General features: G+C 43.0%; 1 protein-coding gene across 2 annotated transcripts in view; it reads right to left on the minus strand.

Annotated features, from left to right (window-relative positions):
* lrp5 (low density lipoprotein receptor-related protein 5) overlaps window positions 1-25,174 on the minus strand; it is a 53,825-nt gene extending 28,651 nt beyond the window's left edge. For both annotated transcript variants that reach the window (XM_014124453.3, XM_014124452.3), the window contains exons 1-8: window positions 24,927-25,174; window positions 19,087-19,281; window positions 18,605-18,821; window positions 13,430-13,627; window positions 7,904-8,100; window positions 6,833-6,964; window positions 3,991-4,387; window positions 3,548-3,719 (exon numbers count right to left, since the gene is read on the minus strand). In XM_014124453.3, coding sequence (XP_013979928.1) covers window positions 3,548-3,719; window positions 3,991-4,387; window positions 6,833-6,964; window positions 7,904-8,100; window positions 13,430-13,627; window positions 18,605-18,821; window positions 19,087-19,281; window positions 24,927-25,011 — 1,593 coding nt within the window. In that variant the 5' untranslated portion in view covers window positions 25,012-25,174. The remainder of the gene's footprint in view (window positions 1-3,547; window positions 3,720-3,990; window positions 4,388-6,832; window positions 6,965-7,903; window positions 8,101-13,429; window positions 13,628-18,604; window positions 18,822-19,086; window positions 19,282-24,926) is intronic.

Below are 25,174 nucleotides of genomic sequence, written 5' to 3' on the forward strand. Positions count from 1 at the left end.
TTAACGAACTCACATTGAGCCTGTTTGCCACTGATTGGCCAACATAAACAGGCTACATATGCGAAGGCTAGCGGTTAGATACTGGTCTTTAATGGGGCGCACCGTGCATGGCATAAAAACTACATTGAAAATGGTTGTTTTATTAAATTAATAATTTGAAATGTCATGGCATATCTGTGTATGTAACAATGTCACATGGATATTTTAATTTTGAAAAATAATTTCAGTGTTAAAATGAGATATATACACATACGTTTTTTTCCTCTTGCAAAGAATGAATACTCACAAGTATTCAAATAATAACGTCCACTCAGATATTCAAATAACAGCGCACATCCCTAAGCCACACATGCCAATGCATGAAAGCTATATGCAAAGTGTGAAGATGACAAACATTTAGGGGAGTGAAGAGCTATCCCCTCACACACTGAAAAATGTCTTCGGACCCAAAAGGCATTTCACGACGCAATAGAAAAGAAAGAAAATTCAGACAGGCCCAGTCACCAGCACAGAAAAAGAGTAAGGGGGGAGGAAAGAAGCTATGAGGAGGGCTATAAGCCCCAGACCTCTATTTATAACCATTCAGCCAGTGAACTGACGCATTCCAAATGCCAGAAGGCACTTTTCAAAAACATTTAATTCAAGACCTAATGCTGTTGTCATCTAAAAAGAAAAAAGGTAGGCAGTAGCAACTAAATGCACCCTTCTTTAAGGAAAAGATAGTCTCGGAATTTCAAACAGCCATTACAAAAACACAAGGGGGCCTTCAAAACAAAAACGCTTAATTATGTTCAAAAACTTTAATGAGAAATGACTGATGTCTGAGCAGCGCCAGGATTTCTCCCCATTAGCACTTCAAGCAGTTCTGTCCCCTTCAGCAGCTAAGTGGGTCCGTGGAAGAATGGCACGGGCCTCCATTAGGTGAAGCTGAAGAACCCTTGGGAAAAGAGCAGAACAGAACACACTTGTCAGCTGCTGGGAGCCTCTGGAAGCAGGGCTGCCACCAAAGTGTGCATCTGGTGCAGGAGTGGGGGCTGCTGAGAAGGACTCTACAAGGGCCGGCCCGCCACCATTCTATGCACCCATTGTAAGGTCCAGGGCAAGGGTCACGGCAGAGCACACGGGCTAGGGGCTTCCCTTGTCAGTCAGCACATTGGTCAGGCGTGCTGTGCTGTGAGAAGAGGCAGTGCTGCCCAACCCCCTCTTTGAATCGCTCCACTCCACTACCCTTGTTCGGTTTCTCCTCCATCTGCTCTACACAGACAGAGAGTCAGGCAAGGAACTCTGGGCTGCTGGGTCCAGACTCCAGAGCAAATAAACAACTCTTCACCAGCCACAAAATTATGGAATGTACGATTTCTGGAAACACTATAGTATGATGCCAATAGCAATTTTTTTTTCTCACCTAAATGATCCTGTTATCACTAAAAAGTATTTATCTGGAAATAAACGAGACACTTCCCACTCCCAGGACCTGCACACACAGATGGATTCAACGTTTTGGACATCTCCATCTGACAAAGGGCTCTTTCTACTTCTCCGTCTGCCCTGAATCCTTTCCTGTGGCGCTCAAGAGACGACGTCGTCACTCTTTCAGGAACGCTTCGCCCCACGGCTCTGAGTTGACAACTGATTCAGACAGGAGAGAACATTTCTTCACTGTGCCCCTGGACAAAACCCAAGGCTCGCTGGAGCCTGGTGCTAGCCAAAACCAGTGCCAGCCAAAGCCCCAGCGAGGGACAGATGCCTGGTTTAAGGCGAGGGGAAAGGGGAGACAGGGACATTAAATGTTGACACGTCTGTGGCCTCTCATTGAGCTCAATATCTTAGTGGGAGCTTCCTATTCCCTGCTCATTCATCCCAGCCTGCATCCTGTTAATGATAATCAACACTTTGGACAGAAACTCACCAGCTTCAGAGCATTCTAGCTAGGCAGGTAAAAATTATTTACAGTTCAACCAAGAGTTTTGGAGTGGATCTGTAAATGGATAGTCTTCCCCCTACCTCCCCCTAAGGGTACTTTATGCTTTCTGAGACTGAACAATGCCCCTGCAGGGTGCCAGGCAACAGAGGCGAGCTAAAAAAGAAAAACAGTGGTTAGGAAACTTCCAAGGGCTGATGAGGCCAGTCAGACAAACTGCTCCTAAACTAACAGAAACCCAAGTGAGCTCACTAACCACTGGTAAAGGCATAGTTATGATGAGCAGGGGAATATTCAACCAACAGGAGACACACACAGCCACAGGGGAAGAGAAAGAGTGAGAAGGGGAAAAAGAACAAACTAATTCCCACCAAGCGCTGTGTTAAAGCTCATCTGGGAGGTGGCTCCGGCACTTCCTGTGTTTACATATTATATGGAGCATGTGACTGGAGAAATATGGCCACCGTGGTATTCAACACCCTGGGACCTGTGCATGCAGGTAGACGATAAATCATAAAAAACAGACAGACCTTGAAGACACACAGATACACAGCTCTTCCTCTAAAGATATGATCACCCGCACACTAACAAAGGAGCAGCCTAGCACAGTTTCTAGCCTCTCAAAATAACTCAGTCTTTCACATGTAAAATCCCCCATAAATATAACCCAATATTGGGCAATATAAAGAGTGGGAAATTGGGTAATATCAGGGTTTCAAAAAAAATTGGCTTTGGACAAACGCAAGCAGGAAATAAGTACAGTATAAAGTCCTAGCTGTTAGAATCCAAACAATAATAAAACTGCAGTGTGTCTGACAGGAAATCCAGGTATTATAACAGCTCTCTCAGACATTCCTCTGTAGCTCACACGGGATCAACGGTCAGATTAGGGCTGTAACAGTCATGGAATATTAGATGACGGTAATTGGCCAGCCAAATGACCGCGTTCACCGCAATCCTTTTTTTAAAGCACATTTTCTCCTCTCCTCCACTTCTGACTGCATGTGCTGCCATAGAAATAGAATGAAAAGGACGGGCGTCCCCATTCAAGTCAATGATGGCATAATGGGTGGACTGATGGCCGTTGCAAGTGTACCCATAGGAGCAAGGCAGGAAGTAAAATACTGTATGTGCTAAATATATGCGCCGTGGTTTGTTGATTCAGCGCTACTGAAATTACAAAAAATACATTCCATTGCATGAGCGACATCAGTTAACAATTTGAATGATCATTCTACATTACCATGGAAATGATTGTCACAATGACATACATTGTAATTCTTATTTTATTTTTTTTAATGGTTATGGCGGTTATTTTATTTCCATGACCGGTCTTCATCCATAACATGGTTACATGGTAATTGTGCCAGCCATAGGTCAGATAAATTCTCAGGTTTGTGCTGCCTCTCCTCATCCAAGAATGTGCTCCTGAAGCACTTCTCAACAGCCACAGGCAACACAAACACACCAGACAACCTCAAATGAGGGGAACGAATGAATGAGAACACAAGTTCCGAGGGAGACGTCGACTCAACTACTTCCACAATCAACAGCAGCAAACCATGATGGGAATATTATAGTTGCTCCATAGACAACTATTTGGTGCATAAGAAGCACCAAACTTACCTCAATTTTGTCTGTCTTGGCATCGCCCCAGTACAGCTTTCCTGCTTCATAGTCGATGGCTAAACCGTTTGGCCAACCCAGCGAGGTATTGAGCAGCACGAGACGCTCAGTTCCATCCAGGTTAGCTCGCTCTATCTTGGGCTTCTCCCCCCAGTCTGTCCAGTACATGTAACTGTGGAGAGCGACAGGAACAATATTCAAACTCAACTAGAAACACAAGCATTTCGCTACACTCGCATTAACCATGTGTATGTGACTAATAACATTTGATTTGATTTATAATGTAACTTGAAGTGAAATCATTCAACAGGAGTTTTGTAGAATACATATGGAATGAAGGAGGAATAAATCATTATTTTTGTTGTTGCTGAAATGAGTTAACTTGATTGCTGTGATCAAGTAAGAAAAAAAAACCTAAATCGTCTATAAACAGACACACATACCCATTGACAGGGTCCAGCACAATGGCCCTTGGTTCATCCAAGTTCTCTGAGATCAGAATACGCCGGGAGGTTCCGTTCAACCTGGTAACCTCAATACGGTCAGTGCCAGTATCCGTCCAGTACAGGTTCCGGGCCACCCAGTCCACCGCGATGCCATCTGGGTGGTTGATCTCCGTGGTGATCAGGGTCTGGGCCTCAGTGCCGTCGATACGGGAGCGGCGGATGGCTTTGACCTCGTCATCAGTCCAGTACACGTATCCATCCACGGGGTCGTAGTCAATGGCGATGGCATGGCGGATGTCATCCACCTGAAGGACGATGTCGGTGAAGTCTGGGAGGTCCAGAGAGATCCTCCGCAGGTCAGTCCTCCGGGCCAGCAGCAGAACCTGCTCTGCACCTGGGGGGGTAGAAGTGGACATTAGTGGGGAGAGAGCCTGCCATTCAACTGGCATGTGAAATAAGAGAGCTTATTGGGAGACCTATCTGGAGGTCCTACAAAGCCATACCTGACAAACCTAAATTAATATGTTTTAGTAAAGACGAACCTTCAGAGGACAATTTATAGTTGTAACTTCATTCTTGTATTCTATTTGTTTACTCGGTTTTTAGTTGATGAAAATAGGCAATTTGTTCACTTTTTTCCAAACAAAAAGCGAGAACAGGCTTTAGATTAGATTGAAACAAATCCAAAATTATCCCTTTTAAATATCAGCCTATCAAAAAAAACAGTTGTGTATGAATGTTTTCCTGAGGGGACACCTAGCTGCCACTGAGCCTGGTTTAAATAGCAGCTGCATTTGCTCACTAGAGCCACACTCTGCGGAGGCAATTAGGTCCAACTTTTTCCTTGCCTAATCTCACGTTTTAGCCATGTACGCTCCAGTGCTCCCAAGACCAGCTGCAGACTACCGACGCCCAATCAGAAGAGGGCATCCATCAAGGGTGACACCAATCAGTAATGACAGTGAAAAAACGGCTCTTCGTTTTTCATCAAGGAGAGAACGCCACGCCTTTGATTTAAATTCACTCCTCGGTCTGCTTCACATTTGACAAAGTGACAAGACTTCTCCTAAAACCACAACAAATGCCCTCAATTTAGCCACCCAAGCTAAACAAATGAGGAGCGTGGACACCAGCTCTTTTTAATCTTCACACAGCCACCCCCCGTCCTGCTGCTTTCCCCCTAATCGGAGCTGATACAATGGGGTATTGTTTTATATTCTGTTTAGTTGTCAACACTGCTGGAGGTTGGCTTAATCCTATAGTCACTCTGAATACATCCATGTTCTATCAGGCCTGGATAACTAAACCCCCCCCCCCCTCCATACACTATGGTTTTACTTACTCCTCTGGAATGAGGGCTAGAAGAATACAACTCATTGTTCCCTGGCCTGGGAATACACCGCCTCAATTTCAAATAGAGGATCTGCTGCATCCCTGGCCTGGGAGAGGAGTCTTTTTGAGGCAAAGAACAGGACTGGTGCACAGAGACAATAGTGTTTTCTGTCCACCAGAGAGGGATGAGAACCAGGACGGCCAAGACTGAACTCGGATTTCAGAATCAGCACTGACCTCGGCGTCGAACTGTTTCATTCCAACAAGGAGGTATCCCCGGTCAAAACAGCCTCCAGCTACTAAACAATCAAAGGGCTGTCACTCCTCAAACAAGGGTTGATCCCAAGAAATCCCCCAGAAGTTTTTTTTCTTCCCCTCTAGACAAGTATTTGTCACCTTTATGAGGGTTATGGGTGGGGTGGGTCTCTCCTTAGTCATGGGCAGGCGGGGAGAAATATCAGGCCCTCCAGAGAGAAACCAGAGGGAATGTAAACACCCTGGGGCAAGTCAAACAAACAGGTTTCATTTTGCAGGATGGGCCCGGGCTGTGTCCACTAAACACACAAACGGAGCAGTGACCTGATTAGGCCTGGCTTCCTACGTAATTGCTCTCTCTGCCCAGAAGTAAGGCGAGGAGATTGGAGTGGCAAGGCAAGGGAAATGACCGCAGCAGCAACACATAAACAGGGGAGGTCCAACCTTCCTGAATTTCAGTCAGTCACATCTGTGGCCTTTGGTAAACTCTGGAAAGTAGGGAATGTGAGGAGAGGAGGGGGTTGAGTAGTAGGCTTCTAGGCTAAATGTAGCTGTCTGTATGTGGGGGCAATAGAAATTAAGAGCAAACGGCAGGGTAAATTGTGCATTGAAAAGCTTGCAGTGTGTAGCAGCCATCTGTCAGAGATTAGGCCCTTTTAATGGCTCTCTGGTTAAGCATTTTGATGTTTTGGTCGAGGAACAGGATGCCAATACACCCAATAAAAAGATCTTAATTGAATAATAGTATTAAAAAAAAGGAAAATCTAACGTTTTAACTGAATTTGATGCTTAATTACTGTGCACGTCGTTATGAAATGAAAAATAGAGCTTGGCATATTTCCTAATCTGTTTAAAGAAATTGGGACAATATGACTTTTGGTTTGTGTGATTAAGGGCAGCTCTTGCAGTTGAATAGGCCTAACTCAAGAGAGTCCATAAATAAAATGACCTCAGGAATGTCAATAATGTCCTGTACACCAGATAGGAATGTCTAACGTGAAACCGCGACACATGTACAGTAGCATTAGGAGAGGGTGTTATCACTGAGGGGGCATTGTGTGGGCTTGATTCTCAAATGGCACCCTATTCCCTCTAAAGTGCCCTACTTTTGACCAGAGCCCAAAAGCAGTGCACTGTATAGGGAATATGGTGCCATGAGATACACCCATTGTGTAGTCTTTTCAAAAAGGGGGCTCTTTACTGAGAAATCCATACCAGCTGAGGGTAGTGGCCACAGCGGCTAGTCTCTTACCTGGGCGGCAGGTCTTCCCATCCTCCTTGAGCTTGACTCCAGTGGGGCAGGCACAGCTGTAGAAAGGCTGCATGGGGGACAGCAGGCACAGGTGGGAGCAGCCTCCGTTGCCCACACTGCAGGGAGTTTGGACTGAGGGAGCAAAGAGCAATGTCAGTAGAGATAACACTGAAAGTCAGTGAAACTGTCCCTAAAACTGAAAGCCACACTGCCAGCGTCTTCTACTCACATGCACTGGTGTCTTCGAGAGAACCATTCTGACAACATAACAATTGATGAAAAACTTGAAGACGTTTAAATAAAAAAAAAATAAAAAAAACATTTTTCAAACTAAACCAACTGTGATATTTTTGCTCCACAATAAAAAGGTTGCTGCTCGGACAATAGCTGTGCCACAAAGTTTGATGTCCTGTGGCGTGATTTTCCCTGTCTACTGGGTCACGCTCTGCCAATCTCAGCAGGGCACTACAGAGCTACAAAGCCCAGTGGCTGGCACAGTGGCCCAGCAAACACCAACCCTCCCCCTTCTCACAGCACTAAAGGAGGATTACAACCAGGACACAGTCAAAGGCCAAATTGCTCAAACTCCTCTCAAACAAAGTCTAAGCCAAGTCATTTTTGGGTTGAATTTATGGCAGCTTGATATACAGGTTAGGGGATTTATTGGTGAATGTTTATCTAAATGGCCTACCTCCTAAATATCAATGTCGTCCTCTCTAAAGTTTCTTATCTAAGCCTCCTACCTTTCCATCTTTCTCTATATCACCTGCCCTCCCCAAAGTCCTTGGGAGACGCAACCAGCCATAATGGTGGCGTTCGTCATCATTCACTCCCCAAACACAGGCGTGCCAATGTTTACACACTGCCAAAGTCATCCGTTTTTCACTACCTCCCAACACACACAACCATAGACACACAGATGGGAATCATAACGCACTAAAAATATCCTTCCAAAACAAAGACAATCTGTTATGTTGTGCTCTAACATTCATTATGAGTACCATGGGGCTATTCAAGTAACACGTTGCAGGCTGTTACACTTGCAGACTAAACTGAAGAGGCACCACTTACTGTCTGGCTGTCTATCTGGACCCAGCACTTGGATGTCCATGGGGGAGTAGATTCCACTGAGGATCTCCCTCCTCTTGTCTCCTGTGTGTTTGTTGCAGGCGTGGATGGAGCGGGTCTGCCAGTCTGTCCAGTACAGAGTCTCCTCTGACAGGGTGAGGGCAAACGGGTGGGTGAGGGTGCCCTCCACCACAGTCTCCCTGTGAATTCAAAACATCATTTATGGCTCAGCATACCTTTTTAACCATCAGTACCAATCCATGCTTAGACGGTATATTTGTAAGAGTAAAACTGGAAAGCAATGAAGAGGAGTATCAGTAGAGATGTTGAGTTGTGCGTCTAAGCCATTCTACAAGTGTGAATGTCATGACACCAAACAGCAGTAAATGGCAAAAACTAGGGCCTTCGCGATACCAGCAATATTTCTTCCATGGCAAAAATGAACACGAAGGCAGAAACCTGCTGTATGTAAAATAGTGTGCTATAGCTTGGAAAATAAATCATTGTGACACTGGATGACAACAATGTTTGTTTCCAATATTAGAGCCGTTTTGTTAAAGAAGTTCCACCTTCTGTTTTTTGTTTCGTTGTTACGATACTAACGAGTATCAGGTATCAGGTATCATCCTGGCCATAGCAAAAACCCAGACTGTCTGAGTAGCAATAAATTCATACCAAAAGTAAAAAGTGGCAGTGGAAATGAGTTAACAAGCTAGAGCCCCCTGGTTGGGATTTCAGTCAGACCCTAAAGAGGATGCGCTGGAACACGGAGCGACGTCATGGAACCCTAGTTCAGGAGCCCCTCCAAGCCCTTTCCAAGGGAAAATTTAACAAATCAGCCTGTCAAACGTTAATGCAGCATCTGGTAAACTATTTAACAGGGGAACGGTTGCTCCGGCCCTGTACTAACGGTACAGCTGTCCTGATTCAGTGGGGAAGTAAGTCAGAGCAGTAGTCTATCAAAGCCAGACCAGAGCAGCACAGAGCACCGAGCGCAGCCTTATCCAGTATTGCTCCCCTTCGCGCCGCCAGACACACAGTCAAGGCCAACAGCCAGTCAGCCCTGTGAGGACATAAATAAAATGCAGGATCAAAGCGTGGCATGCCGTTGCACAAGTGTTAAGAATCCTGATACAGAAAGCAGAATTCTGTTGAGGCCCTCATCAATCACCAGACTGTGGAGGGTTGGTTGGTAAAGGGATCCCTTTTCAGAGGGGTAGGGTCGAGGAGGGCGACAGCATGTTTTCTCCAAAACTTTAATAGCGTGTGAAGAATGAGGGGTTGTGAGAGAGAAAAATTATAATTACACCAGATTTCACAGCTATTTCGCATTCGACGTACTTGGAAGTGTGCATGTTTGAAGAAGCAGTTGAAAACATACTACAAACTGCTCCATTAATCGGACGTGTCAAGAATGTGTTGCACATGAAAGGCAAAAACGTCTCGCTTTAAGAGGTAAACGCTAACAGAAACTACGTCTGGGGTGAAGTTTACTTTCCTCTGTAAGAGTGCTTACGATAATTCTCAGTACCATTACTGGAGGCATGCAATTAGATTACAGTTGGCAAGAAACAGTTCCACCATGGTGCATCTTATCCTTAAGTTATAAATCACAACTTCATTTCAAATTGACATAACACACTGGCCAATCTGGTCCCGAGGGAGTTAAACAAAACGAGGGTACTGCAACTGCATTGATCTTGAGAAAACCGCCTTTCACTCTACACCCTGAAGAAAGCAGTCTTGTCTGAACGAGAGAAGGGCTCTCTTTAGGGCTGGACAATATGGCCAAAATGTTATCACAATATTTTTCACATTTGACCGTATTTTGAGTTCTTGAATAATAAAAATACCAAATATGCTTTGATTAGTTCATGACCCTAGGGTGGCAACGCAAAAATTATACATGATTTCAAAAATGGGGCTTTCGCCATTCTAATTGTTTTATAGTGTTCAATGCAAAAAATATATATATATAAATTATAATGCATTTATCATTTTCTGCAATTCCACACTGTGCCACACGGGGCTGCATGATATGGGCAAAACATACGTAGGCTTAGTTAATGGTGAACTGTTGGAACCTTGGAAATATAATGATTATTAGCGCTGAGCAATTAACCAACATGTCATTTTTTGTTATTAAAACACCTAATTGACCAAAGTTGGTTCAATGACATGAATTACATTTATTTTTTTTATTTTTGGTGAGCCCAAGGCTCCGTCTCACTAGAATTAAATCAAATCATTCACGAGAGAAAGAATGTCAAGAACTGTGTTGGACGCTGGGCTGAACGGAGTTGTAGTTTTCGTCGAGCGAATATTCAACCTAGTTAAGAGCAAGAACAATGACCATAATCTATTGTGCCCGTTTTTTTCTGTCTCAGACAGAGATGGATACACTTTTTTTCCTGCTATGTTAGCACACAGACCGCATGAGAGGAACGTGCACAACGAGAAGGATAGAGACAGCTCGTGAAAGTATGCCTTATCTTTTTTTGAAGAACTAGTCAAATGATTTAGTCAGACAGCTCTGCAGCATGCTTAGTCAGGCTAGCCTAGCTAAATAGGATGACTAAAGACAATACAGTATGGGGAGCAGAGAATGTTGTCTGGCTGGCAGACTGCTACTGCCTGAGCAGAGATGACAGTTTTTAATTGATGACTTCAAGAAATGAAAAATAAAGTAATATCCACAAGGAAATATTTTATTTCATAGTAATTTGCCATTTTTCTATTGATGTCTACCCATCTGAGAAAATTGAATAATTTCAATGTTCTGGCAATTGAATGTTAACTTTTTTGGCATTGGAATTACATTAAAAAGCTCAAAAATCATTTGAACGCCATTATTTCACAATTAAACCAAAAACCGCGATGATTTAAAAAAATAAATTGAACAGACCTCAATAAGCACTAATCGCTCAGCGCTAATGATTATTCAAATTCTATAGTTGGAATATAGTGGGCAGCACCTTGAATACATTGTTGTTTTACATGACAACAAAAGAATAAGCCAGAGAGGAATTATTCACAGGGTAGGTGCCAAAGTGTTGGTCAGTGTTTCCAGGTGACCCTAATTAGATGTTCAATTACATGTTTTATTACCTCATATAGCTAGCTAACATCACTTCGCCTATTCCGCTTTGATTTAGAAGATACCGTTGCACAAACATGATCATCTAGGCCTACACCAGCACTGGTAACATGCTGTATTAAATAGATACTTTCGCGCTGACTCTTAAGATATTTAGCAAGCTAGCTATCCAGCTATATTAGCAGCTTACAATATTTATTTAAGCCACAACTTGCTAGACAAACCAGCAGATAGTAGTTTGCAGACAACAAACTAATAGTGTAATTAGAGAACTCTTGTGGAAAGCACCATGTCACCAACATCTTGTTGCATCTATCTGACCATGCAGACCGCAGTGCCGAGTTAACAGCAAGAAAGTGTGCCGACTGTGGTCGAGTAGCTGCTCTCTCCTTGAGTGACAGGGGGCGGGGCTTGGTGTGGGAAGCAGCATGCAGCAGGAGGGAGAGAAAGACTCAAATAGAAAACGAAGTCAACTATAAAAATGGATATTACACGTGCTGGAGTTGCGCATCACATTTAACAAATCAAACATTGAAATACGGTTATATAATGTTAACCTGTTAGGGCTAGGGGGCAGCATTGACACGGCTGGATAAAAAACATACCCGATTTAATCTGGTTACCACTCCTACCCAGTAACTAGAATATGCATATACTTATTACATATGGATAGAAAACACCCTAAATTTTCTAAAACTGTTTGAATGGTGTCTGTGAGTATAACAGAAGTCAAATGGCAGGTCAAAACCTGAGAGATTCCTTTACAGGAAGTGGCCTGTCTGACCATTTGTTGAACTTCTTTTCCATCTCTATCATTTACTAAGGATCTCTGCTCTAACGTGACACTTCCCACGTCGTCCATAGGCTCTCAGAGCCCGGGAAAAAACAGAATGTCGTCATTCCAGCCCCAGGCTGAAACACATTATCGCCTTTCTCAAGTGGCCCATCAAGAGACACTGGCTTATGCGCGTGACCCCGACCACCCCCGCCTTTGGGATTTTTTCCTCTGTTTGCCGAAAAGGAGATTCCCTGTCGGAATATTATCGCTTTTCTACGAGAAAAGTGTCGTAAAAATTGATTTTAAACAGCGGTTGACATGCTTCGAAGTACGGTAATGGAATACTTAGAATTTTATTGTCACGAATTGCGCCAAGCGCGTGACACTTCTTTACTATTTCGGATAGTGTCTGGAACGCACGAACAAAACGCCGCTATTCGGATATAACGATGGATTATTTTGGACCAAACCAACATTTGTTATTGAAGTAGCAGTCCTGGCTGTGTATTCTGACGAAGACAACAAAAGGTAATGACATTTTTATAATAGTAAATATGATTATGGTGAGTGCTAAACTTGCCGGGTGTCTAAATAGCGAGCCCGTGATGCCTGGGCTATGTACTTAGAATATTGCAAAATGTGCTTTCACCAAAAAGCTATTTTAAAATCGGACATATCGAGTGCATAGAGGAGGTCTGTATCTATAATTCTTAAAATAATTGTTATGCTTTTTGTGAACGTTTATCGTGAGTAATTTAGTAAAATGTTAGCGAATTCCCCGGAAGTTTGCGGGGGGTATGCTAGTTCTGAACGTCACATGCTAATGTAAAAAGCTGGTTTTTGATATAAATATGAACTTCATTGAACAAAACATGCATGTATTGTATAACATAATGTCCTAGGGTTGTCATCTGATGAAGATCATCAAAGGTGAGTGCTGCATTTAGCTGTCTTCTGGGTTTTGGTGACATTATATGCTGGCTTGAAAAATGGGTGTCTGATTATTTCTGGCTTGGTACTCTGCTGACATAATCTAATGTTTTGCTTTCGTTGTAAAGCCTTTTTGAAATCGGACAGTGTGGTTAGATTAATGAGAGTCTTGTCTTTAAATGGCTGTAAAATAGTCATATGTTTGAGAAATTGAAGTAATAGGATTTTTAACGTTTTGAAAATCGCGCCACAGGATAGCAGTGGCTGTTACGTAGGTGGGACGAATTCGTCCCGCCTAGCCTAGAGAGGTTAAGTAAAAACCCAAACCGGTCCGTGCATCAATACCGGTATATAGTAAAATACGGTATACCGCCCAGCCCTACCTCTCTTCATGAACACTGCCATTAAATCCAAGTTACACAAAGGAAAGTCAACCCATGCCCTGAGGGCCCCAATCACAACTATAATGCCAAGTCAGATAGGGTTTCAACAGTATGGCAGAGGTAATCTCCAGTTTAGAGAACCACAGAGGGAGGGGGTCACAACTGGGCCTACATGCAGAGCCAATGTTTGGATTGGGACCTCCAGAGTCAAATGTGTTTGGATTGGAGGTTTCAGCCGTCTCATCGTCTGAAATTAAGTTGAGTCCAGTGCTACGGTTCAGTCAGATCCCTGGCTGCTTTTTCACAAAGGGTGTACAAACTAATAATGAGAACAGACTGACCGTGAGGAGCCATCCAAATTAGCTCTGTGGATGAAGCTCAGCTTGGCGTCGGCCCAGTACAGTTTCTGTTCGTCCAGGTCAATGGTGAGACCGTTCGGCCAATAGATGTCCACCTCCACGATGATCTTCCTGTTGCTGCCGTCCATCCCCGCCCTCTCGATGCGAGGCTCCTCCCCCCAGTCTGTCCAGTACATATAGCTGAGGATGAAAATAAGAGTCAATAAGTAAAACAGCACCCGAAAACACCAATGGTCCTACCAAATGAAAGGTTTCCATTTTCCCCGGCAGAGTACAAAACAAAGCAGGCAGCAAAACTTTGTACAGCACCACTGATAAGACCCACTCTCAGAAGGCTTGAAACATTTTCTACTTAAATTGTCAAACCACGCACAAGGTGTGTGACAAACTGAATTATTTTCTTAACGTTTAAAAATAAAAATAATGTATCTGTTTTCCATTCACAAAATACCATGTGAATTAACAATACAGATGGTCTACATGAGTGTTCCCCCAACACTGGTCCTCGAGTACTCAACAGTACACAGTTTTGTTGTAGCCCTTGACAAACACCTCATTCAACTCATTGAGGGCTTGATGATTAGTTGAATCAGGTGTGCTTGTCCAGGGTTTCAATAAAGATGTGTCCTCAAGCACCCCCAACAGTACACTGGTACTCTTGCTTTCCACAAGAGAGTAGTGCGTGTAGCTTGTTCCTGTTGTCGTGAAAGTCATCAAACCGGCACTAGGCTACAGTCAGAGCCTCCGTGTGGCAAGTTATTATATATCTAGGCAATCAATGGAAGATGGAATTAAAATGATAGAACTACAAGTTAATTGAGAAAGACAGGCTGCAACACCAAGAGCCAACAAGCAGGCTGCTACTTCATCTGAATTGAGTTATTTACTTTAGGATTCGGACGGAGAGAAAGCACACAGTTCAAGTTATGTAGTCTCAATTAGCCTAGCTAACATTAACTAGCTTCTCTCGGTTTGATAAAGTCAAGACAGGTACTATGCAATGAGAACTAGCAATATGTCGACTTGGTTGTCATCTCTGCTCCCCTCGTCACTTTAGAGCCGCTCGATCTAAAGAAAAAAAATGCCATTTTTTTCTCCTAAAACTACAACATCGTTGTGTTAGGTATTTGTAAAAAAAATTCAAAAATAAAAAGCTTTATTATGATCGGGACCTGTTAGTGGTAGATGGTGATAAATGCACTGATCTAAATGTCGAAAAAAATATATATAATAATAATAATAATATTTGAGTTAGGGATTTTTCTTAACGTTTAGGATCCCAATTTCGTTTAAAACGTTTTCACCCCTAACACGCACACACACACGTTCTCACGACCCCTGATAACGCCTGATAGAAATCTTAAAACTTGGCAGATCTCCAAGTTGTAGTCTGTATGTTGTGCCCAGAATACCTGCAGTGGCTCCAATGTGCACTGCATTGAATGGAGGCTACATTAGGCATGTTACATTTCTATTCATAGACAGCTGAGGTGGTGGATGGACAGGGAAGCCCACCAGCAAATATAAATGATCCTACGTACACTACATGGCCAAAAGTATATGGACACCTGCTCGTCGAATAGCTCATTACAAAATCATGGGCATTAATATGGAGTTGGTCCCTCCTTTGCTGCTATAACAGCCTCCACTCTTCTGGGAAGGCTTTCCACTAGATGTTGGAACATTGCTGCGGGGACTTGCTTCTATTCAGCCACAAGGGTATTAGTGAGGTCGGGCACTGATGTTGGGCGATTAGGCCTGGCGCGCAGTCGGTGTTTTAATTCATCCCAAAGGTGTTCGATGGGGTTGAGGTCAGGGGTCTGTGCAGGCCAGTTAAGTTCTTCCACACCGATCTCGACAAACCATTTCTGTATGTACCTCGCTTGGTGCACGGGGGCATTGTCATGCTAAAACAGGAAAGGGCCTTCCCCAAACTTGGAAGCACAGAATTGTTGAGAATGTAATTGTATGCTGTCGCATTAAGATTTCTCTTCACTGGAACTAAGGGGCATAGCCCAAACCATGAAAAACAGCCCCAGGCCATTATTCCTCCTCCACCAAACATTACAGTTGGCACTATGCATTCGGGCAGGTAGCGTTCTCCTGGCATCCGCCAACCCAGACTCATCTGTCAGACTGCCAGATGGTGAAGCGTGATTCATCACTCCAGAGGACACGTTTCCACTGCTCCAGAGTCCAATGGCGGTGAGCTTTAAATCCCGCCAGACAACGTGCATGGTGATCTTAGGCTTCTGGAGGCTGCTCGGCCATGGAAACCCATTTCATAAAGCTCCCGACGAACAGCTCGTGCTGACGTTGCTTCCAGAGGCAGTTTTGAACTCGGTGGTGAGTGTTGCAACAGCGGACAGATGATTTTTACATGCGTCAGCACTCTACAGCCCCTTTCTGTGAGCTTGTGTGGCCTACCACTTTGCGGCTGAGCCATTGTTGTTCCTAGACGTTTCCACTTCACAATAACAGCACTTACAGTTGACTGGGGCAGAAATTACCAACTGACTTGTTGGAAAGGTGGCATCCTATGACGCTGCCACGTTGAAAGTCACTGAGCTCTTCAGTAAGGCCATTCTGCCGCCTATAGAGTTTGCATGGCTGTGTGCACAATTTTATACAACTGTCACTAACGGGTGTGGCTGAAATAGCCGAATCCACAAATTTGATGGACAGAATCAAAATGGTGTTAGAACTGAAAAACTGTTGTAAAATAACCTGGCACAAACATGCAGAATTTTATGAACAATGTATGAGCTGCCTCCAGGTTTCCTTCCCAGTTGTCCTGGTCTATGGCTTACGCTGTTTTTCCATTTAACAGACTGGCTAGAGAAAGTATTGGGTGTGGTAGACTGTCTTACTACTACTCATAGGCTACTCACAACAAACAGAAGACACACCCGTTTCAATAAGGTAAACACTCAGAGGTCAGTTCTGGGTCACTAACATTGGTGTTGTTCCAGTGTTGTACAAGGTCAGCTAGAAAGCAGATACACTGAATATACAAAACATTAACAACTGCTGTTTCCATGACAGACTGACCAGGTGAAAGAATGATTTTTAAGCCTTGAGACATGGATTGTGTATGTGTGCCACTCAGAAGATAAAATGGGCAAGACAGAATATTTAAGTGTCTTTGAACTGGGTATGATAGTATGTGTGTGCCAGGCGCACTGGTTTGTGTCAAACTGCAACACTGCTGGGTTTTTCCACACTCAACAGTTTGTGTGTGAATGAAGAATGGTCCACCAAAGGTCCAGGAATGGGAGGGTCATAATGTTTGGTATACTTCTGTAACGTTAGGGACAGCTCCATGTTCCCAGAGCCCCCCTGACACGCATTAGTCAGGATGATGTGAATTCCTTAACGCTGGGCCCTGTGAGAGCAGAGCACCTTGTGGGTTTCAGTTGCATTCGAAACACGTTCAAAAATGTATATACTGTACGAGTAGCTAACTCTCAGACATCACGTTCCAACAAGAGCCAATAAAAGCAAAGATCTTTTTTAAATTCCATGTCTTTTGATAGGAAAAGTCTGACATGTAGATTTGTGCCAGAATGGATGGCCTACGTGTCAGGGACCCAGTAGCTGATTAGAATGTAACACTGCACCAACTGACACGGTGAACAGCCATAAAACAGTTTTGCATTCCTTTGTCCAGCCGGGTAGAAAACACAATTAAGGCGTCAGGAAACGGGAGTTTGGAGAAGCCCGATTATTCATTCATTTAGCATGTGGTACGACAGCAAGCATGTCACCCACCATCGGAAACTCTTAAACCTAATGCCAGCAGGGAGACCAAGCATGAACAACCCCCCCCCCCAGAGACCTAACATATTAGCTTGCCAATGGCGCCAAACTCAGCTAGCACATTTTTCACAATTAAGAGCTTCCCTGCTCCTATACCTCCATTAGAATTCAGTTATTGGTTGAACAAAGAGCATGAAGAACAACATCTGTGCTGTCTAGGAATTAAACTCTTAACAGCCTCATGAGGGCAAAGCAAGGACAGAAGGAAAGGCAACACTCATGTCAACTCACATTTGAGAGACATTCAAGACAGACCATTATGCATAAATGTTATCAGTGATACGCATAATTGATAGTATTTGTGAAATAAAAAAGTTGAATCTAGAGTTGCTTCTAAACTAATAACGTAATGAAATGAGTATCAACATGGGACATAAATGGCACCTCTAAATAATTCTCTCATATTAGGTGATGTGGTTGAGGACAACCATCCACCCGGCCACCACCTCAGCTCATCACAGTGAGACTAAACGTTGTGCAAATCAAAATATATGTTTCTTAAACACACCAGCGCTAGCTGTACTAGGCTATAACTGGATCCTGGACTGTGGCCTACCAAGGACTGAGCACCTTCCCTCTCTCCCGGGCCCCACTACTCCGCCCCAAAAAAAACACTGCTGAATGCGGCAGGAGCTGTACTCAAAAGGAGAGATCTCAAAACGGAAGAATGCAAGAACATAAAAACGGCTAATGTATTGTGTTTTTGTGCTTCTTCGAGATGAACAAATGTCTTTCAGAGAAAGAATTCAACAAATGAATAACTCAAATCTTACTTGGTTTATCGGACAGTATTTCAGTGCTATATTTATTTGAAATGTATGAACCCAACTTCGTACAGAGAGTTAAACTCTTGACACCATAATCTGTTTAAGTTTTTATATCGCTATGCTAAAGAGTTAAATAAAATAAAAAAAAAGGTTATTGGGGTTTAAAGTCCAAATGTTAATAAACCATATACATTCAAAAATAGCACTCAATTGCACTAAATCCATCAACTAAAAAGGTATTCCTGCATTAATTTCCACTGACTGAGGTGGAATTTCACTGACTGAACAATGCTAACAACGGATACACAACCTTAGTCCCTGACATAGAATTAGAAACAGTGCCCTATGAGAGAAAAGGAGTCAACTCCAGAGGATCTACGCAACACAACAACAGGAAACAGACCCAACTGGAAAGCAGGTTTTCCACCCTCGCTCTTCAACCAACGGATGCATGTATGAACCAGAAATACACATGGAGGGAAGGGGAGGCTAGTGCGGATACATGACCCAGGAACCCACCCTGAACCATGTCCCAGTCAGGGGAGAGAAAAAGGTCAGGCCAGAGACTCACCGGTGGGCTGGGTTCAGGGCGATGGCCCGGGGCTGGTCCAGGTCTAACCAGAAGAGCACTTTCCGAGAGGTGCCATCCAGGTTGGCTACTTCAATGCGGTTGGTCTCCGAGTCGGTCCAGTATAGTTTACGGCCCAACCAATCGCAAGCCAGCCCGTCAGGGGAGTCGAGGCCCGACACGACAACAGTCTGCCCTGTCCCCATGGCCTCTTTCAGAGCTGGAAACAAAATGCCAACATTTCAGTGGGAACACTTAGGTCTACACTTATCAACATCCCTCCATTAATAGTGACATTCTTGTGCGATTAGCTAGATTTAGTTTAGGTTGTACCTTTTTCCCCAGTTTATCTATGCTTTGCAGAATATATTAATGTTTAATTATATTTGTAACCAAGTTAAAAAACAACACATATTTAACATACTTATAAATGAAAGCCAACACAACGTAAGTCCCTAACTGGCATGCGGCGCTTTAATGCTTACAGTGGGTGGACTGATTGTAGTAGGTTTGCTTGATGGCCTCCTCGCTGACATCGGTCCAGAAGATGAGTCCTTCAGAGTAGAGGAAGTCCACGGCAGCAGCATCCTCCAGATCACTGACCACCACCGCCGACTCCGGCCTCCCCACCTCCACCAGCCTCACATCCCGCCGGTTGGCAAACAGCAGCAAGGGAGATCCTGAGGAAAATGAAAAGAAATACACTTAAGTTTTTCAAAAAGGAAAAAAATATATATAATAAATAAGGTACACAGCCATTACACCCTACTCTCATTTAGGTTGAAATGTGACTAAGAGAAGCCCATGACCTTTCATGTTAGTTACTTTTAGAATGTATTATATATTCCGCAAGGAGAGTGAAAGCCAATAGCAAAAGCTGGATTGCATAATGTGCCACCCAGTAAGCAAGTGGTGACTCAGTGACTGCTGATTGGGATGGTGGCATTGGATGCATACACACAGACTGATGTCATCACTGGCAGAAAGCACTGACAATGCTTGCGGAGAGGAGAGAGGTAGCCTAGTGGTTAGAGCGTTGGGCCAGTAACCGATCAAATCCCTGCGCTGACAAGGTAAAAATGTGTTGTTCTGCCCCTGAACAAGGCAGTTAACCCACTGTTCCCCGGTAGGCCGTCACTATAAATAAGAATTTGTTCTTAACTGAATTGCCTAGTTAAAAAGGTTAAATAAAAAAATAAGATGGCTCCGTCAGCAAAGTTTTACGTAAAAAGTTGTCAAAACATGTTCCAACTTTCTCTGGGGTATAATCACTTGTTTAACCTTCAGTCCAAACCTGTAGGCCTAACCTACTAATCATAGACCATGTTGGAGCTGTTGTGAAGCTGCCATGGACATCAGACTGCTGCTTGTTGCTGCTAAGGAGAACTTCCTCCCCCGGAACAGGATTAAAACCCAGACTAACCACAATTTACTGCCCGTCTACACATCCTCAGAACACGACTCCTCATTATTGACTACAAAAGGGCTGTGAGGCAAATGAACTGAGATGAGCTACACATTTAAATGTGATGGGAGACCTCATAGTCCAGTTTCTACCCCGTCCTCCCCATATCTAGGCCTATATGTCCAACACAACCTTTCTTAGACCATGATTTTATTGTGGAATTAAATCTGGATTCCACAAACACATACCACGTCTTCGTAGTGTGGTGCACATGTCAGACAGTGAGAAAGACAGAAGATGGCTATCACACAGGTACTAGTGGAGAAAAAGATGGAGAAGAAGCTTTAGATTTAAAGCCACAAGTCACAGCCCAATTCTCCCATAAGGCCACTTGCGTCTCCCTCTTTTCTTCCCTGAATCACAAGGTTCATAGGTCAATACTGAAAGAGGAGAGTTGTGACCTGGAGAGGAACATAAGAAGACTATCACTGCCTAAAGGTACGGAGAACTCGGCTACAGAAATGCCACAATCAGAGAAAGTCTCTAGAAACTAGGCCTAGTGAACATGTGGCATACAACAAGTAGACTACATGGTTATTATGAGATCTCAAGGATGTAGCTTGGAAGTAAGTGGCTGTGTGTATTGGACATTGGAGTGTTGAAAACAAATACGCCTCATTGGTAATCCAAAGGCATTCCTAAAAAGATAGCAGAATGTGGAGGCCCAGAGAGAGAGCGAGAGACCACCAAAAGCCATCAGGGAGGATTCTTGACACCTCAGCCCCCAGTGGATACATAACAGTGGGGATTACAAAACTCAACAGCTGCACTTTTTATGAGATCTGAGCACAGGCCTGTCCACTCCACATGCTGCAAAGCAGTCGCTCTAGGTCTCTGCCCCAAATGCACAATCCCAAGAGGCAGGGCCAGGAGCCAGTCTACCAAACAAACAATGCCAGCTCTTTCCTAAACATCCATGACTGGCTTCCAGGCACGATCCTTCACTGACAAGAATGCAGTTCCTTATTTGCCTATCATCATGGTCAAGTGGTTCCAACAGTTGGACTATAAAGCCAGCTAATACAGACATAGAAACGAACAGCCTATAGGCCACATTTTCATTTGGGGCTGTAGCTATAAGGATATAGTTTAACAACCCTGCAAAACATCTTGCTGGTGAGGCAATCAGCATCTCTATACACTGGAAGGTTAGTTTATATCAAAATGGCTGACCCTAAACAAAAACACTAGAGTGCTAGTCCCTGTTCAGGTCCATCTTCAAAGCTTATGTTTCTGTCCCCTCTCGACAGTATTTCATTTTCTTTCTCAGCAACACTCAATGAAGAAGAACTTTCCATCTGTATAAAACAGCAGGAGGAACCTGGAAACTTCCTTGAAAAAGCACAATGAAAGCTCTGGCACTCAGGAGAAATGCACTCTCCAAAGACGGGCCCACCGTGAAGAGAGAAATATAGGGTTCAGAAACTTCAGGCATTTCCTTAGTTTTGATATAAATGCACTATGCCTCACATGAATTTTGCACTTAAAGCTTAAAAAAAGAAGATGGCTCAAATAGAGAGAGGAAAGTACAGCCTATCAAATAGGCTACTACCTGAATAAGAAACTCAATTCTGCTCAAGGGCACACAGCTTGAGATAAGACGCATACCAGAGTCTGCTCTGTTTTACTTTTGCACGAGGGTCCTAAAAACCTAAACCTATTTCTTAGTAAGGCTAACTAAGTCAATAGCTGCCCTGACATTTCTCTCTGCCAGTTCAAATGACTTATCAACATTGCATCATACCAGCTTTTCCAGTCAGTCATTTGAAAGGGGGTGAGTTAGGAACACCTGGATCCAGCGGACTTGGCGTTTGTGGAAGAGGGAGCACAAAGGAACAGCTGAGGAGTCTGAGCTTGTCACCAGGATTAACTGGCCCTCCACTGGGAGGAGAGACAGGGGGTGAAGGGAAGGGGGTGTCTACTCTACGAGCTTCAGAAGTGTCCTGAAAAGGAAGGAAGGCAGAAAGCCTCCATTGCTCTAACACTGTGCTCAGCTTGAGAAGTGATTCCCTCCCACTTATTTTCTTGTTCTGGTTGGGAGGAAGAACAGCTCCCTGGCTCCAAAGCCTTATCAGAGTGCTGTGCTGTGTGTGGTGTCTGAGGTTGTGAGGAAGAGTAGGTGTTAAGGAAAAGGGAGTGGGGGACCCATGGGGAATCTAGACTGCCTGTTACAGCGTACAGACTTCAGCTAAACGTCCTCTCTACATCCCCAGCTGAAATGAAACAAATAACCTACTCATATTTCAAAAACTGATGTGTGAAAAAGATTAAATCTATAGACTACATTCTTCACCCATGGAAGGGAATAACATTCACGCCTCCAGTCGTGCAGATCTTCCCATACACTGCAAGGCTTTATTTTCACAGCAGAACAATTAGCCAAAACTCAGATCTATTGGAAAAATAGATCTGAAGGGATTGATTTACGATATGCAGTCACAAGAAAGCAACAGTTACTGAACATGGTCAAACTTATTTTTTACATTTTAAACACTGAAGTGACTAAAGGGCTGAATCTTACCTAGGATGTGTAATGCAAGCGTAATTGAAATGAATACAATCATACATAAAATAATGAGTTTATTTTTGATTGATTCTAGTCAGAGGGTAATATAGGATCACAGTGCCTTCAGAAAGTATTCACACCTCTTAGATTTAATTGTGAAATGGATTTAAATTGTCTTCATCAACACAAAATACTATAATGTCAAAGTAGAAGACTCAGGAACATTCATGTTGAAAAGTAGACCAGGTTTTCCTCTAGGATTGTGCCTGTGCTTAGCTCCATTCAGTCTCTTCTTATACAAATAAAAAACTCCCTAGTCCTTGCCGATGACGAGCAAATCCATAACATGATGCAGCCAACCCCATGCTTGAAAATATGAAGAGCTGTACTCAATGTGTTGGATTTGCCCCAAACATAATGCTTTGCATTCAGGACAGAAAGTTAATTTCTTTGAGACATTTTTTGCAGTATTACTTTAGTGCCTTACTGCAAAACAGGATGTATGTTTTGGAATATTTTTTATTCTGTACAGACTTCCTTCTTTTCACTCAGTCATTTAGTTTAGTATTGTGGAGTAACTATAATGTTGTTGATTCCTTCGTCAGTTCTCTGTTTTAAAGTCACCATTGGCCTCATGGTGAAATCCCTGAGCAGCTTCCTTCCTCTCTGGGAACTGAATCAGGAAGGACGCCTGTATCGTTGTAGTGACTGCGCCTATTGATACACCATCCAAAGTGTAATTAATAACTTCACCATGCTCAAAAGGATATTCAGTGTCTGCTTTATAAAAAAATATATATTTTACCCATCTGCCAATAGGTGCACTTCTTTGCAAGGCATTGGAAAACCTCCCTGGTTTTTGTAATTGAATGTGTGTTTGAAATTCACTGCTTGACTGACGGGCCTTACAGATAATTGTATGTGTGGGATACAGAGATGAGGTAGTCATTCAAAAATCATGTTAAACACTATTATTGCACAGGGTGAGTCCATGCACCTTATTAAGTGACTTGGTAAGCACATTTATACTCCAGAACATATTTAGGCTTACCATTAGAAAAGGGGTTGAATACTTTTGACTCAAGACATTAACGCTTTTAATTATAAAAATAAATCTCAAAACAAAATTCCACTTTGACATGGAGGGTTATTGTATGTAGATAAGTGGCACACAATCTGAATTTAATACATGTTCAATTCAGGCTGTAAAACAACAAAATGTGGTAAAAGTCAAGGGGTGTGAATACATTCTGAAGGCACTGTATATGATAATTTGCCCAAATCAATGCTGGGGAAAAGGATAAAAAAAAAACTAAGGGGGCATTAATCTGCCATTTTCTATTTAAAAGAATGGCCATAAAACCCCAAAAGATTCACTCTTTCTACTTCTTTCAAACTCTAATTGTGTACAATCATGCTAAACTGCATACAGAAATATTGTATTGATTTATTTCTAGGCATAGCCAGCCTATATTGGATTAAAAATTGAACTAATAATTGAATCTATATATAGTCCATTCAGCCCTAACCAACCTATTGGAAACAGCTGGCTAATAACGTACACACAAAACAAGAAAATCTATAGACCTAAACCCACTTGTAGACTTTTAGAGATGTTTTTTGTGATTCCTAGTATTTACAAAAATATGTAAGTAAAATGGTCAAATGCATTTTGTTAGTGGTTTGATGATCCATCTTACAACATATGTGTTTGTCTATTCATTGGTTATGGATTTTTTGGGGCACATTCAGAAGAACTGTCTCACCCATCTCATTGGGTATTTGTGATTTGCTACTTCAAAACGTTTTTGAAAGAATCAGAGAAACAACTTGTCCTTCACTTTCCCACAAACTTTCTCGCACTTACAAGCAGAAAATCAAGGACTCCCAAATGACACCCGACACCGGCGATCAATCGCAGTACATTGAGGCCTCGGAGTATAGGCTCTAAAAATCAACTTTTGCGGTTCCCCTCAATAATTATGTAAAGTTGAGCAAAATAATGTGTCTCATGTCATATTTTGCGTTTTGAACGTTTCACTATTGCTGATACATTGTGAAAGCATCAGAAATGCGCGAACAGTTTCGGCTTGAGTGAACTCCTGCGATTGTCTTGCCACACAGTCAGTATACAACTTGGGAAGAAAAGACTCAAACGTATAATATTTAAACGAAAATACACGCCAAGACATGCTAGAGTCTATTCAACTCTAAAATATACAAATATAACTTATGGCTACTATAACTACCGACCTCTAGCGAGATACATTCACATATCACGTAGCTATAGCCACATTGCTTCCCAGAACTTTGCCACCTCCGAGCAGAGTCCGAACAAAAAACATGCTACTTACCATGAACCAGAGAGAGCAAGCTGCTATAAAACAGTAATTCCACAAGAAGGACGTCCATTGCTAGTGGTCGTGGCTTTAATTCCATAACCCCGACTCCATTATTCGGGTTATTTGTGCAAAAGAAAGTTAAAAAAAAATCCGAGCGGGAGTCTTAGTCGATACTTTTTATACTTTTGTTGGAAAGCTACTCCAGCCTGCCCTGATTGTAGAGGCACCGACGAGAATGGCAACGGAAATTAGATGACGTC

This window comes from Salmo salar, chromosome 10, assembly GCF_965601325.2.
Source record: "Salmo salar chromosome 10, fSalSal1, whole genome shotgun sequence".
Lineage (NCBI taxonomy): Eukaryota > Metazoa > Chordata > Actinopteri > Salmoniformes > Salmonidae > Salmo > Salmo salar.